The sequence below is a fragment of the Apostichopus japonicus genome, chromosome 2 (assembly GCF_037975245.1).
Source record: "Apostichopus japonicus isolate 1M-3 chromosome 2, ASM3797524v1, whole genome shotgun sequence".
Taxonomy (NCBI): domain Eukaryota; kingdom Metazoa; phylum Echinodermata; class Holothuroidea; order Aspidochirotida; family Stichopodidae; genus Apostichopus; species Apostichopus japonicus.
The window spans coordinates 8,145,323-8,162,808 of record NC_092562.1 but is presented as its reverse complement, the minus strand read 5'-3'; the positions used below and the strand labels follow the sequence as shown (position 1 = coordinate 8,162,808).

At 37.0% G+C, this 17,486-nt stretch overlaps 1 protein-coding gene across 4 annotated transcripts in view; it reads right to left on the bottom strand.

The window, feature by feature from the left end:
* The window catches only part of LOC139976764 (adhesion G-protein coupled receptor G2-like), an 88,058-nt gene that overhangs the window by 54,001 nt on the left and 16,571 nt on the right, over positions 1 to 17,486 (bottom strand). Inside the window, exons 1-8 of one of the 4 annotated variants that reach the window (XR_011796253.1) lie at positions 14,311 to 14,452; positions 6,478 to 6,515; positions 5,951 to 6,115; positions 5,299 to 5,671; positions 4,874 to 5,106; positions 4,189 to 4,359; positions 1,415 to 1,530; positions 591 to 853 (exon numbers count right to left, since the gene is read on the bottom strand). The exons of 2 other annotated variants lie outside the window; for them this stretch is intronic. Coding sequence is in view for 1 of the 2 variants with exons in the window: in XM_071985530.1 (XP_071841631.1) it covers positions 4,874 to 5,106; positions 5,299 to 5,671; positions 5,951 to 6,115; positions 6,478 to 6,515; positions 14,311 to 14,413 (912 nt within the window). In the remaining variant the exon portion in view is untranslated. Of the gene's footprint in view, positions 1 to 590; positions 854 to 1,414; positions 1,531 to 4,188; positions 4,360 to 4,873; positions 5,107 to 5,298; positions 5,672 to 5,950; positions 6,116 to 6,477; positions 6,516 to 14,310; positions 14,453 to 17,486 lie in introns of those variants that run through there. One more of the 4 variants, XM_071985530.1, reaches the window with a different exon arrangement.

Sequence of the window (17,486 nt, the reverse complement as noted above, 5' to 3'; positions counted from 1 at the left end):
TAATTGTACTGAATGTGGTACTTCTACACGCTAAATACGAAAGCTGCCCATGCTTCCCATCTTGAGATATCGTGTTTACAAGGTTTTCACAATTTCACCCCTGGTGACTCCACATGACCTTTGACCACCACCAAAAGCAATAGGCTTCTTGTACTCAATTGTGGTACTCCTACACATTAAATATGAAATTAGTCTGACCTTCCTTTCTTGATTTATTGTGTTTACAAGCTGGGCGTCACAAACGCATTCACACACACACGCACACCACGCAGACACGCACATATGCCATCTTGAATGCAAAGGTTACGATTATCATGGAAACCAAAAACAGTCAGAAATATGATGATATTCAAAATAATATTTCATTATTTAATTGCATGACAAGTTTCCTTTGAGTGACTAAAATAATGGACCACAAGTAGAAGTATGAAATATTGTCAATCTTTATTTTTGGGTAGTACTCTATGGACCATCCTCCATTACCTATTCAAAGTAATCGCCTATTTGATAACGTCATTGGCATTCTGTCGGAATCTGTGAATGATTAAATCCCGTTAAAAAGTTATAATTGTCTCCAAAAACTCACTTACCATATGCTAGAAGACAAGCTATTGGTATAAAGTGTCGAACGGTGCTCCTTTCAGCTTTTAGGAATAAATAGTACATGTTCATAGCTTCTGTGGACATCCAGGCCAAAGTAGCAAGACAAAAGAAATGGATGGACACTGAGGCTACCGTACAATAGATCTCCTTCCCCACTGCTAGAGGGCTCAGTAAGAAGGCGATGTAGAATCCCAGTAGAGATATACAAAGGTTGATGTGGATATGAGTTGGCTGCTTCGACCTGAAAGATCTAAATAAAATAAGCCTAACATTACATAAAATATTAAAGCTAATCTTTTATACTTAACAAAGACCTTCAGTGATTTCCTGCTACTACAGTACTTTTTAAATGAAATCACCTCTGCATCCAATTACAGGGCTTTGTACAATGTAAATAGATTTGAAGCTATTTGAATCCCAGCCGAAGAGACTCGTGAGATGATGATATACAGTTAGAGTCGCAAAGTAAGGTGACTAGGGTTACGGCAGGTCAAGTTGCTTAGTTTTGTGCCCAGGCTCTATCTGGGGTGATATTTGTACGATGTATGAAGTATATACAATATCGAATTTCAATAGAGAAAGACACAGATCTTTATAAATATTAAATATTACATTAATTTACATTAAAAAACACATGAAGACAATCATCTAGCTGATATGATGGCATTCGTGACATATTACAGCAACAATTAAACTAACGATGTTGGTCTATGCCAATATTGTAAGATGGCAAAAGAAGAAGCGCTTAATTGGGATGTGATGCTTAAGAACGTCATTGATGATAAGCCTTTATGTGAGCTCAGTAACTTACTTTAAGGAGACAAAGATTATCAGACATCCTACCAGAGCTAATCCCGAGATTATCGATCCAATCAAAGTAATATAGTATAGAGTAACTTGAGCCTCCACAGGTCCCTTACGAACTCTCTGTTGAACAAGAGAAAATATGAATGGATTTACTCAAAGTTAGCAGGTTGCCTCATGTACCTCGTAGTTTTGTACAGTTTATATTACTCACTTCACATGTGATTGCATGTATGGTTTCCAAGAAATGCTGAAAAAACAAGCTATGCATGTTCCATGTGAGAACCATCATGTGTTTCCTTTTTAACATCGATAAAGCAGTCATACGCAGTAGGCATACATCACACATGTCTGACATCACTGGTGCAGATGACCTTTCACCTTTAAATAATGCGATGAACTTGTGATGATTTCAACACTATTTCCAAGTTAAGCTTAAAGTTGTCGGTAACATCAGTTACATCATTCATTACAATTACATACCAAATATGTGATCTGTCCAAGCTTCCCTTGGTATATTCTGTTTAGGAAGGCGCGTTAGTGTAGAGAGACAGGTGAGAGGTGAGTGAAGTATATGTTTGGTGTTTGTTGACTTCAAATGACCTTTAACCTCCACCAATAGCAATAATAGGCCCCTTAAATTTGATATGGTACATCTACAAACCAAATATGAGTTCTGTCCAAGGTTTCCTTCTTGCAATATCTTGTTAATAACGCTTTCACAGTTTGCCATTTTCCCCCCAAATTGACATTTGACCTCCACCCAAATCGATAGGCTTCTTTTACTCAATATTATACACCTTCAACGAAGTATGAGATCTGTCCAAGCTTCCAATTTTCAGATATCATGTTTACAAGGTTTACACAATTTGACCTCTGATGACCCCAAATGACCTTCGACATCCTAGGCTTCTTGTACTCAATGTGGTTCATACATGTACTAAATATGAGATCTGTCCAAGCTTACCTTCTTGAGATATCGTGTTTACAAGGTCTTCACAATTTAACATCAGTGGTGACCCCAAATTATCTCCACGAAAACCAGTAGGCTTCTTGTACTCAATATGGTTCTTCTTCATACCAAATATGAAATTGGTCGGGCCTTCCCTCCTTCAGATATCGTGTTTACAAGCTAGACATCACAAACGCACACACACACACACATACGCCATCATGAAAGCAAAGGTTATGATCATTAACAAAACCAAAAAGTTAGGCGCCAGCTTTTACAACTGGTCTAATAACCATTATCAGTGTTGCAACTCAAACTTGAATGAGGTGAAGTAGACCGTAAGGAAAATATTCGTTACATAGACCAATCACAGTTCACGAACCAGTGTTTTACTAGGTCTTGAAACTAGAGTACCTGAGGTGCATCTGCTCGAAAACGTTTGAGTACAACAGATTAAACCTCCTTCCACTAATACACTTCTTTGATAAATGTACTGATAATGTTCGATAAAACCTCAAGCCAAAGAGCTGTTATATGACCTTTATGTTTTTTGAAGTCAAGTAGAACTTTACTAGATCCCGTTGCTGTCATTAATAGACTTATTAGTACGGTAGAGGTCTATATACACACAAACTTTGAATTAAAAAGTTGCAGTACATTATCAAGCAAATTAGAATGTTCATGAAAGCTGATGTTTATCCTGTTCTGGTAGGCTTAGCTTAATCTTAGTGTGTAAAATACACTGAATTATTTTCTTATGTACCGTAGGCCCAAAAAAGCTATACTCCGATTCTGATTAGCTGTTAATTTAGGGCCCAGAAATAGCAGCTTGCATCTCCTAAAACATGCTTTCTGACCCTCACACCCACATCTATTTGCATTTGAAAATAGAGGCTCCTGATGATTTTCTGTAATATTTACAGACTAATGGACGCAATTGAAAAACAAATGATTAATTATGATGTGATCCCAAAGCTAGTAAGTAAATTTCCTAACATTTCAGCCCATCATACAGCCGATGCACAGTTCTTGGTTAACCGGTTTCAATAACGTGAGCGCATGGGAGCCATTCAAAGGCGTCTCTAGATATAGGGAAAAGCAACTGGGACGCCAGTCTATATATTTACTCCTCATCATGCAGGATCTGTCGTTAAATGCACATTTTAAAGTCCAGGTACTATGAATAGATGCAACAAGCATGTTCTAACCTTTACGCCATACTTCTTTTTGGTACTGGGGAGATGGGGGTGGTAATACGTTTCGTGACTGTTATATAACTAATGGTTGAAAGATATTTTCTTCATATATTCGGTCTATTTCCGAGGATATTGAGACAAAGCAAAACAACATTAAACTAAAAAAATCCATCCACAAACAGAAATTGTAAATGAAACCAGGCACATATGACGAGAATTTGAAATGACATTTCCAAAGCCACTGCACCATGGTGGGGCGGGGGCATGGCCACCGATAATTTTCAAAGCAATATTTTAATTTAAACTTTTCATCTCAAACGTTTTACTTTTAAAGTCAAAATTTTGAGATAAGAAGTGAACATTTTGAGGTAAAAAGTCCTCATTTTGAGGACCCCTTTTCCCACTATGTCCTACTATGTTTTTCACTTTGAATGACCATAGTCTTTCATTAGCAGCAATGATTTGACGAAGTTGCTATTTCCTATAGTAAATCACCAATCATTTACGTGTACATTGTGCAGTTTGTGTGTGGATATAATATGGGTGAATAGATGTACACATGTCTGCTGTTGTCACATCTGTTTCCAATACTATACAAAAAAAGGTGAAAAATATGAGATAATAAATACTTACAATAAGGATAGCAAAACTGCCCAGCCGATCACATGAACACATGGTAAGGTCACGATTATCGTGGAACATCCTCTCACACCCGTCTTTTGTCCAAAACCCTTCCCCTGTGTTTTCATTATAACTCCAGACAACACAGTCCTGTGCTTCGATAGTTTCCTCTACACTTATTGTCTGCAGTGAGAAACAGGCTCATTACATTCATTGTAACATAATTTAATGACATGTCACTGATTGTTATCTTATTTAATTAATTCCTTATAAAAGCCTAATTCTGAAAATAAGTTAGGGCAAAATAAAGCCAGATAAAAATATATAAAAAAAAATACATTATAATATATATATATAAAATATATATATATATATATATATATATATATATATATATATATATATATATATAGATAGATAGATATATATATATATATATATATATATATATATATATATATATATGTACATTTTGCTGCCATTTGCAAATTTGTGACAAAATTACCGTCAAAGCTGACAAAACTTTCAGTCATGTAACTACATATGCATAGATAGTGCGAATTAAGATATAAGTTTTGTGATGAGCGTTATGGACTGTATTTCTACCAGTAAGCTATAGCAAAAGCACAGATTGATGTCTTACAGATAAAAATATTTAAATGATTGGGACTTTCATTTCACACGAAATCATATGTACCAGATTTGATAGGAATGTCGTGATCACAGGCGACCCAGGAGGGAGATTCACGATGCTGGTGTTCTCAGTTCGTATAATGGCGGAGATGATTTGACTTGCAATCCTGTCAGTTACTGTGGAATTATCTTCCTCTTCAATATTCTCTTCTACCTCTGTCGGCATTGATGGTCTGAACAGAACATCATTACCATAGATTATGAAAGTTACCGGAACAGCTGTCAACTCGACACCAGCTGAAATTGGAGAAATGTAATACAGTTTTACTATACTTAAACTGAGCTACTGTACGTTAAATTAGTTAACATCATATGTCAATTATTTCCAATTTTCCTTCATATTAATGTACTAAAGATGTATCATTGTTTGCAAAACTGGTTACGTAACTGCTGCAAAGTATCAATGATGTGTAAAAGAGACTTTCTTACCTCCTCCGAGCAAGTCTAATACTGATGATGGTACCGATATGGATGTAGCCGTTCTGTTGAGAGGTATCGCGTCACCATCAGAGAATAGTCGAGTATTGCCTTCTTGAAAAGCGCCATCCATTAACAGTGTCTCATTTTCTGGCAATAAGTTTGCATACCCTAAGCTACTACCGACACCCCTTGCATCTATTTTAACCGCAGTTACCCCAACATTGTCAAGAACTGTGGAGAAATTTCCATCATTTGTCTGAAAATTTGTGATTTGTTCCTCTAACGCAGCCACAGCCCTTCCTCCTTCAATCATGCCATCCTCTAGAATACCTTGATCTAGATTCATAAGATTGTTGATGCTTCTTACCACTGGATCCGTCACCTATTACGGAGAAAAAGAAAAATTGAATAAACGCGAAATTGCTGTAGATTGTATACCTTATTTTTTTTAGACGTGACATCATCTATTATGTCTCTCCCACCTATCCCTTCTCTACACCCATTCCCCGCTTCACTCCATCCCCAGTAACCATTCCACATTCAGGCCATACATGACTCAATACATTTTTGAAGATATGATGGCGATTTGCTTGTAATTCTCATTTTGCCCACATTGATTATATGCGCTAAATTTCATGATACAGTTTGTTGATCTGCTTACGTTAATAGAGGCCTCTCCTGCTCTCACGACTGACTCCAGAGATGAGATGAGCAACTCTATCCTCTGTGGATCCTCTTCCAAAAAGCCTTCACCATCCGATATTTTTGCTATCATTTCCGAGGCCATAACAACCTCTTTGGTGGTTGTGTTTTCTCTGGTGATTGTCTGAATAAAATTTAAGCATATACGTAAATGGGGAAAGAAATGGCAGGTGTGAGGAGAAATATCCTGGCAATCATGTGATAAGTATCGATTATTACTAACATATTACTAACATAAAACAAACCTTCAAAACTTAAACTTTAATGTGTAATGAGAGATGTCCCCAAACAGGGCCATCAACCCCCACACCCCTCATAAACCCTTCACTTCACTTCAATCCACTCCCCCCCCCCCCCCGAGAGAAAGCTCAACCTCGTCCGTATATTTCAAAATGTTTTAGTCATCATGCAATGTTATGTGTTTTGGTGAAATTAAAAAAAGACAGAGCAACATTCAAACAGTTTATAACAGAAGGTAAAACTTACATTAATAATGTCCATGAGTCGAATTTCAAGCTCCGTCGCTAAAGTAATGAGAGAAAATGTTCATATCAGGATATAACTAGTTCTGAATAATTTGGGAAAGTAGCAAAAACAATCAATAGATCATAATAAGGGGTTGTATTGGAACCTCTTCTCTTTGTCTTTGATCCCTGCTTACAGTATTCCTTTAACTGGAAATGATTTTGTCTGTATATGTACATTGAAGTGTCAGCCGATACTGAATACAGTGAAGAAGTGGTTTGCTGTGAACTGCTGCTGAGAGCTGGTCAGGCATACTTTTATCCATTTAGATCTCTATTTGGCCCAGAAAAACAAATTCCGATTTATTGTTAAAACTTCACAAACTAAAGAATGAGAATATCGTTTCAAATATCGATTAAACGTGTTCTTTAATATATCTTGTTCACGTTGATATACAATTAAGAGAAATATATATCAGAAAGGACGGATCAAAAGATGTACTAACCCATTTAAATTGATGCGCATTTGATAAATTCCTACATGGGTTACTTCCTTAACACACCGTGAATATGAAGTGTGACCATTTTTTCTTTATATCAACCAGATAAAGTTTTATCTGGCCCAGATATGGATGCAATAAAATTTAACCAGATCAAATTTTATATGGTCCATGTAAAACTTTATATTATATCAAGTTATATCTGCCCAATTTTTTATCTGGCCAGATATAAATTCCAGATCTGGAGCAGATCTGGCCCAGATTGAAATTCCAGATCTGGGCCAGATCTGGATTTTTATATCTGGCCCAGATCTGGGATTTCGGTAAGGGTAGTAGCGATCCAGGGGGATAAGCTCCCAAGCTGCAGAGCTTTTAAGCATTTACTGTTCTCTCAGAGCATGTTGAGCCAAAAAATTCTTGTGAGAGAGAGGAATTCAATTTCTCTGGAAAGTATTCCAATTGGCTTTAAAGCCCTTGGTGGGTGTTCATGGTGCGCATTTTCGGGCAGCTTTAGCATTTCTAGATCTTTTGTGTTCACTTGAAGTGCCTCTAAGCCCAAAAATGCATGTCAGAAGTCCAGTTTTCTAGAATATCTTATATAAGCCCTTGTGGAGATCATAGGGACTTCCAATGCCGGATCAGCAGATATCTCTTGTTCTCTCGAAGTAAGTTTTAAGCACCAAAATAGTTTTCAATTGAGGGAATGTAGCATTTACTTAGTCTTATTTTATTCAAATGTGGGAAGGAACAGTAGCATGTGAAAGTAGCCTTACAGCGTGATCGTACGGGGAACTATCAAGGCTCGCAATCAGCACATGCTTCATTATAGAATACACACAGAGGTACACAAATGGATATAACATCATCTATAAATGCGTGCCCGTGATCGGACGCTGGTCCATTAAATAACTACCGTGTATGTCAAAATCAGACATCAACAAAAACCAACAACAATCAAATAAATAAATAATTAAAAAATAAAAATCCTTTATATAACCACCAGTGGATTCCAAAACTGTGCTTGCCAAGTGTGTTAAATGCACAGTAAATACACGTGACGGCTAAGTTGGGTTGTCATCAACAAATTCACCCCCTGAGTTGAAAAGAAAGTATGTAAGCAGTTATGTTCCAGATAGGATAAAGTGGAACCAAACCAAACCAGGGGCCAATGCATAGATTAAAACAGAAATGGCAATATAAAGAATGGATGGATGGGAAAAAATGAATAAGCAATTTCCCTCACAATAGCCTTCTACATTTTCTTTGGTCAAATCTGTACAATGTTGTATGATTCAGCAATATTTCAGCCAATGAAAATGGACAATATATGCTCTTTCAGCTTCATATCATTAAATCAGTTCATCTGGTTATCATGTCCATTGACAAAAACTTTCTGGAACTTTCTGCATTTCATTCACACATAAAGCTTTCTTGGTAAGTTACTCTTAGTATATAGCGGTATGATGGATTGTACTGCATCCATATCATTATCATCTGGAGAATGTTGTAACATTAGGCCACATTCTCACACTTTCTTCACAGAAAGCATAATTTTGACTGAATAAAGTCAGAAGTCATTTATTTTTCCTTACAGTTTATGAGTTATTTCTTCTCGATTAGGATATTTCCAGCTTTTGAAACTTATATGTCTGATTTGTCATGTCACTACAATCAAAATTCCTCTTGTGAATAGGTGAATAGAATTTACCAGGATCACACATAGTGCTTGTGTTACGGTGGCAGTTTCTATGTTCACCATATTAAAGTGCACCATTGACAGACGTGTTGGTTGTTTTGTAACATAGTTGGCTACCGCGACCTATTATTCTGCACACATTTGGATCTCAGCTTGTTGTTCAGCAGAGATAAAACAATAATTACAAATTTTTTTTAGTTAAGAATAATTCGGCATATTTTAGATCACCATTTTAAATTCAGGGCAACCGACATGTTCCTTTTCTTGACATAAGGTAAGAACAAGGTTTTCCCTGTTGACTCTTGACCTCCAATAAAATCTACAAACGTCACTAGCTATGGGCAACCTTTATGCCAAGAACAAGGGTTGCCAATGATACACACATTTTTAGATATGGGTGTTACAAGAAGGCGGCACACACACCAAAACATGTACATACTCACACACGCTATCATGAGTTCATAGATTTGGATTGTCATAAAATCTACACTGCCACAAAATTATTTATATATGCAATAATAAAAATATGTAACATCAAGTATTCCTCTGCTAAAATAACCTGGATATCACGTTTGAATTGTGATCATCCAAACTTGCTCACAAAAGTTGCACCCATACAATAACAGAACAACAAGTTACTTATTTACAATCGACGTACCATAGAGAAATGTGAAATAGCACAAATATGCATCAGCTCCTACAATATAGGTCATTCTCACATTTCATATTCCACACACAAACTGTTGGAAAGTTCAAATTACAAGTCAACTAAGCAGTCGTATTACAGAGATGACAGTGAACTACAGTACATAGCAAGCCTGAATAACAAGTAACTAGCTTTATCAAGTCTCCCACAGTCGGAATTATTTCAAAAAATGATGGGAAATGATGGTAAAACATTTTGCTAACGCACACCAAAATGCATACTGATCATGAATACTAAAATGTATGTAAACTTAACTCACATAAACCACTCACAAAGTTTCAGCCAAATCAAAGGAAAAAAATGCTGAAATGGCAGGGATTCAAACCCGTTGGCAAAAAGTGACAGAATTTTGGCAAAATTGCATGATCGCTATACAGTACCTCAGCTGTAAGCTTTCAGCTGAGCTAAAAAACAAACTGTTTGGTTACACCTTTACCACAAGTTTACATATTGTTAAACTGTACAATTATAAAGATCATTCTCTGTTCATCATTCAAAATCACAATCCAGAATTTCTAGATGACTTTTAAAATAAGATACTTGCATAGTAATAAACTTTAACTATGCATAAATGTATCCATTAAAATGTGGAAAGTTTCTTAACCGGCAAAAGTCTCATTTGGTTTTCATCTCCAAAAGAGATTTCTATCTTATTATAACAAAGTTCGCTTCTAAGAGAAGAACTTCAAGGAATTATACATTTTACAGATCTATCTTTAGAGGTTGGCTAGTAAAGGGCACAGAATAAATTGGTAGAAGCATTTTTGTACTTGTTTACTCTTCCATGATGGGAGTTTTGAAGTTTGAATTGGATCAGCCATCTGACAACCCTTCAGTACATTAACTTTTTTGTCCTTCAGTTGGAATGGTTTGTATCAACAAGTCAAATTGTGTAAGTCATGTTGACCAAGTTGAAAGTCATGTCATCTCAAGTCATTTTTCTTCAAGTGATGATGTCATAATAAAGCTACATGTCAGATACACTAAATGTTAAACATTAATTAGAGCCATTCAGTAGGTTCTAACTATAGTAAGCTACAACACATTGTATTTTCTTCTTTATTAAACCAAACAAATCCAATTCATACTTTTACCATCAAGGTATTAGTAAACAATTATCATAATAGGTAACCTTCAGTTTCTGTAATATCACTTTGAGCAGAAGCAAAGCAGAACTTTAAAGACATTAAAATACAGTATCAGTGACAGTATCAATGCAGTATCAGTGACAGTATCAATGCAGTATCAGTGACAGTATCAATACAGTATCAGTGACAGTATCAATGCAGTATCAGTGACCTTACAATTCAATTCATAAGACTTTATTTCAATCTCTTGTATTAAAGTATACAATTTTGCCAATAGACGTGGGTAATAGTACAAAAGAACAAGAGATTGAGGAGTGCCAACAAGAAGCTCTGTAGAGCTTGTTTACGTTGACACCCCTTTACAAATAAAACATAGAAAGAAAGCTTAAGTATACAGAGAAAACAGAACAAAGATGGCAAAGAAATGAAATACAAAATCAATGATAGTTTGATATAAGATACTCTTTAAGACGTTTTTTGAAGGTGTTCAAAGTTTTACAACCAGTAATAGTAGTAGGGAGGGAATTCCAAAGTTTTACGCCGACATAACGAATACCAAGTTGTGAAGACCTAAGTCTAAAGTAAGGAACAGTCAATTGATTTGGCGCACGGTTAGGATAAGGATCGTTACGTAACTGAAAATAGTTGCGAAAAGTCGACGGAGGATTATCATGTAACCAATTGAAAATAAAAATACCAACATAGTAACGATTTATGTCATAGATACTAAGAGCGTTAAGTGTAGTAAACAGGGGTGCTGTATGCTGGAGGTAATCCGCATTACAAATATAACGAATGCCTCTCTTTTGAAGTCAATAAAGGGGTTGAATTCTAGAGGCATGGGTACTACCCCAAATAACATTACAATATGTGAGATAGGGAAGTATGAGTGTACTAAACCAAGTGACCAATGTGCTTCTGGGAAGGATTTGGCGAAGTCTATTAAGAACTCCAGCGCCTTTAGACACTTTCATACAAATATTCTGAATATGATTATTCCAAGAAAGATGATTATCGATATAAACGCCAAGAAATTATGTAGTCTTAGACAGCATGACTTCAACACCGCAAAGTCTGATACTATTTATGTTAGGATTTAAGTGCTTTGAAGGTGTACTAAACACAATAGAGGTAGTTTTCTTACCATTTAGTGACAATTTATTTGCACAAAACCAATTATGAATATATGTAAACTCATTCTGTATAGTATCCAATAGAAAATTAATGTCATTACTGGAAAAGAACAGGTTGGTATCATCAGCATAAAAGATTATATGAAATTTGTTGCTGGCTCTATAGAGGTCATTAACATAAATTATAAACAACAATGGACCAAGTATGGACCCTTGAGGAACACCACACTTAATTGGCTTAGAAACAGAATTTATATTATTAATAACAACAGACTGGTGATGATCAGCAAGATAGCTTTTGAACCACTGAAGTACAGTTCTCCGGATTCCATAATGATTAAGTTTGTCAAGTAAAATGTTATGGTCAAGAGTATCAAACGCCTTCGACAGATCCAGAAATATACCAGAAGCATACTGATTATTTTCGAAAGCTTCCATAACTTTACAAGTAAAATGTAAATATAGCATGTGTAGTTGAACGGCCAGGAAGGAAACCAAATTGATAGTTATACAGTCAATTATGCTTAGCAATAAAGTTATATAACCATGAGAACATTATTTTTTCGATTACCTTGGAGAAACATGGGAGAACTGAAATGGGTCTATAATTATTCACGGATTCCTTTTCACCGGCCTTAAAGACAGGAACAACTCGAGCTATTTTTAAAGATGTGGGAACAACACCAAGCTCAAAAGAGAGATTACAAAGATATTTGAGTGGGATACATAATGAATGGGCAACATGTTTTACAATAATAACAGAAACACCATCAAAACCAGCAGCGGATGGCTTGAGTGATAGAAGTAATTTAAAGACCTCATCTCTTGTTGCAGGAATAATGAATAAAGAGTCAATGACTGGTGCTCGCAGGTACATTTTGTAGTGAGAATTAGCATTAAGAATCTTATGTTGAGTGGCTGGACCAATAGTAGTAAAATAATCATTGAAAATGTTTCCAATATCCAATGGATTAGAAAAACTGACCCCCTGATAATTAATCTGTTCAGGAGTGCGATTAGCTTGTCGACCATGTAAAAGGGTATTTAGTGACCGCCACATACTTTTCGCATCCTGGTTGTTGTTATTATTAAACATATTGGTGTAGTAAGACTTTTTGGCCAGCCTGATAACAGACGTAAGACGATTACGAAAACGTTTGTCATCGTTCAAGTTGTTTGCAGTGCTACTACGGAGATATCTTTTATATAAACGATTCTTTGTACGGCAAGAATTAAGGATGGCAGGAGTCCTCCAGTCATTCTTGTCACTAATACCCTTCTTTGTACTAGGAACATACGGAAGACAGTTGTTTAAACGCTTACTAAATATTTTATTAAACTGATCAAATGCAACGTTTACATCATTGCTATAAAAGACATCTTGCCAAGTTTTGTTTTCAATAGCAGACCGAAATAACCGTATAGTTGCTGGATTAACGTGCCTCCTTAGAGTAATTGACAGAATACTAGTTTTAACATTGTCAATGTCAACAATAGTAAAAACAGGGAAATGATCCGAAATGTCGTCACAAATTATGCCCAAGGTAGATGACGATGATGGACTATTCGTAAAAATTACATCAAGAAGGGTAGCAGAGTGAGACGTTATACTATTAGGCAAATTGTGGAGTGGACGAATAGAGTGAGAATGTACAAGGTTGATAAACTGATTACCGATGTTTTCCGATGTAATTAAGAGATTACAGTTAAAATCGCCCATTAAGAAACAACTCCTGTCTTCTCGATTCAACGAAATAAATAAAGTAGAGAACATGTCAAGCACAGTTTCGCTAACACCGGAGGGGAAATAAATAATCCCTATAATGATTGGCGAATGAGAAGCCTGTAGTTCTATAAAAGTCGACTCAAATACGCCTTCTACAAACATACTCAAATCTGAACGAGATTTGTATTTAAGAGATGAATTGATATATAGTGCGACCCCCCCCCCCCCCCACCACGCCCTTGCCTAGAGGCATGTTTCATATTATACCCAGGGATGTTGTAGAGAGTATGTAAAGTATTACGATTACCAAGCCAGGTCTCGGTTATACCGATAACAGAAAAATTATGCCTAACGGATCTTAGTGATAATAATAAATTATTAAAGTTACTATTCAGAGACCTAGCATTCACATGATACAAGGTAAGTTTCTGATCCCATAAATCGTTGGTAAAATCGTGAAAGAAATTATAATCATAATACTTGCAATTAGTAGCTTGAAAACTTTGAACAGAATTGATATCAGGATCAATAGAACTGAGAAGGGAATTAACGTCGTCGCATGCTTGAAAGTGATTACGAGTATTTTTACAAATGATACAGGCTATGTCTCCATGTTAACTAACAATAGGATTACTAATACAGTCATTATGCCATTTAATAACCCCTCAGCAATTACAGCAATGACCTATGGAATAACAATCACTAGACGTTAAGCTATGCGCACAAATACAACAGAGGTGACTAAATAAGGTACAATGCTCCATGCAGTATCAAATGCAAACTATCAAAGAAGTAAGAAAAGAAAAAAAAGAAAGAAGAACAGAACAAAATAAGAAGAGTGAAAAAAAGTATTATAACGTATAATACCTTGAATGTGGATAAGACGGGTGGTGGGACAAACGAAAACACACGCCACAAGTTGTTGTTTGCCCATTTATAGGAAGTATGGGTCACCAATAAAACCAAGCATTATTAAAGATAATAACATACTGTCCAATGAGTTTACCTTCACAAGTTGGTTGTTGTCCGGGTGAGTAAGGTTCACCAGTATAACCGGTCCTACAATCGCACCTGTAACTACCTATGGTGTTCATACATTCTGATGTCATGGCATCACAAATGTGACTTCCATTACTGCATTCATCAATATCTATAACAAAAGATAATTTAAAACATACAACTGAACAATATTGCATGTAAATACTAACATGTAAATACTAACATGATTCAAGAATATTGTAAACAGGAAGCAATTTGGAAATAAAAATAATTTTAATTTATGTACAATCATGACATTTAAAACAATTATCCAGATATACTCTGTACTCTTCTCCTTGCTTGACGTACTGTGTCTCACAAGCAAAATACAGACAATTCTGTCCCAGATTTAATAGAATAACTTAGACTAATACATAGTCAGAAGAATTTAATATCCCTGTTTCAAATCCAAACAAATTGTTAACTGTTAAGTAAAGCAGTCAGTAGTATAGTATGTACCATTTTCACTTCTTTTGCAGGAGGTAAATGAGGCTGGTAAATGAGGACGGTAAATGAGGTGAATGAAAAGTTGAAGGGTGCTGCTATATTAGGCACAGATGATCTGTTTCTTCTAGAGCATTCAGTTACGGTGAAAAAACTTATTTCTAATCGTTTCATGTGAATTACTTGTCTGGCCAGTAAGCGCTCACAGTACCGCAACACTCGCAGTACTGCTTGCAGTACCACAGAAACACTGAAGACCCCTTCAGTTATCAACCAGTTGCAATCAGAAAAACTCTGATGAAAAGGAATGCCCTGATGAAATAGACCAAAGCTATACACTGCAGGGAGTTTTAATGGAGGTTCTTTCCATGATATATCATATTCATAATAATATTGAGGATTGATAAAGCGCAGACCTATCCACCGATAACGGTGCCAGAGGCACCTAACAATACTACCCTGGTCAATGATAACCTGTCAAACATAGACTCCTCATTGGAGTGGCTAAACAGCCCCCAACTGACAGTATATCATACAGGTCACCATTTATAACTCTGGACGGAAAGACGCAATGGAGATAAAGTGCCTTGCCCAAAGACACAACAGAGTGATCTGGCCAGGACTCAAACCTGCAAGCCTTAGATCACCAGTCCACTGCCTTCACCACTTGACCACAGTGCTCTAAAAGAAATGAGTACTGAATGAATAGTTTGCCTCATCAGAGTCTTAATCAATGCTACAACTGCTATATGTGACTCCTACAACTATATGTATGTATTATGTATCTATTTTAGATCATCCTGCAAGCAGGAACTTGTGAAGAAGCCTCATCTTACATTCATATTTAACGTCCATGATTATGAATTGTCAACAACTCTGTAACTGGACGAAATACATTAATCTTGGAGTGACTTCAACCGGAGACATTATGATTGAAAGGCACAGGCTTTAACCACTGAGCTAACTGAGCTATAGATCTACTCATCAGAAACAAATTCCAACAGGGACCGTGAAGATGGTGAGAGGGTGGGTTTGTAGAAATTCCACCTCATTAATCCCTGGCTGCTTAACTGAGCCCGGGGAGTTACTCAGCACACACAAAAGCGTTATTAAATGTTTCGTCATGTCCTGGTTTCTGCTGGTACTTTTCTCGCCGGACCCGGGGTCTCGCTGGACCCGGGCTCCCGGAGCCCATCTCTGTGTGCGCACCACGCTGGGTACCACTCTCCTCGACCCGGACATTCTGTCCGTTCCGGTCGGAATTTCTAATGGGCTTTTTATTGGCCTTGAGCCTTGCCCTTGCCTTCTCCCTTGGTCATAAAATCCGAACGGCCACTCTCCACTCCATCTCCCACCAAATCTCTCGCTTCTTCCTCACCTCCAGTCTCTCTAATTGCAATTCCTTCCCCTCTCCTACAACGGGGTACGGGATGAGGTCCAGTTTGTTCCGGAGCTTCAAACGCTGGCTAGCCAGCCATGTGTCAATTTCTTGCCAAAGTGCTGGCGTAAACAAGATTGAGACCAACGAGGGTCTCTGGGGCTACAGGTCCTGCCTCTGGGGCAAGGATCCTGGCCATCCCCCGCCCGATCCGGGCGGAACATCCAACAATTGACACATTTCAAGTGGCTCCGAGTACATGACTGAAAAACTCACGTTAGGAAAGACTAGAAGGAGTAGTCTATAGTAAGAATGTAAACTAACAATGGAAATGAAAGAAGCAGGGTTGGGATGTAAACTAACAGAGAGTAGAGATACGTGACAAAAATATCGCGCCCCGCCAGGGGCTCGCGGCTTACAAAGTACGCTACAAAAGTGAAATCCCAACACTTAGATAAGCGACCAACTAATGAAAGTACATTAAACCATCCAACATCTTATAAGAAGTATAATAAAACATGTAAACAAAGGCGAGATACCGCCCATCCGCGCTAATGCGGAACCGCTTCAAGGTACGCTACAAGTGAAAACCAACACAACAAAAAGCGACCAAGTAACAAAGTACATGAAACGAGCAAACATCTTATCAGAAGTATAACAGATAAAAACATGTAAACAAAGACGAGATACCGCCCATCCGCGCTCAATGCGAAATAGGGGCTCGTGGCTCACAAAGTACGCTACAAAGGTGAAAACCCAACATTTAGAAAGCAAACAAGTAACGAAAATACATGAAAACAATCATAACATCTTACGAGAACAGCGTATCCGCAATAGTGCCGGTAGGGGCTCGCGGCTTACAAAATACGCTACACAAGTGAAATCAAACTTAGAAAGCGAACAAGTAACGAAAGTACATGAAAACAATCATAACATCTTAGAAGAAGTATAACAGATAAAAAAAATGTACACAAAGATGAGAAACCGCCAATTCGTGACTAGTTTGAAATAGGCGGTTCGAACGAAGTAGTTTCGCGGAACTACTACCTGAGAAAATAACGTTATGCTAATAAACAACACATGGGCGTGAGTTGCACACTAAAAACAGCCCCCAAACTCCCTTCCCTATAAGAATGGATACTTATCAGGCTGCAATAGGCTGTTGAAATGCTTAGAAATCCAATAGGATGTAAAGAAGGTAATAATCCAATGTAATCCGGGGAGTATTGAAAGATTTGAATCCACTACGAAAACGCATGAGTAAACACTTTGGATGGTAGAATGAGAAGGAAGGCCATTGACCGGATAGGACCGGTCACTGA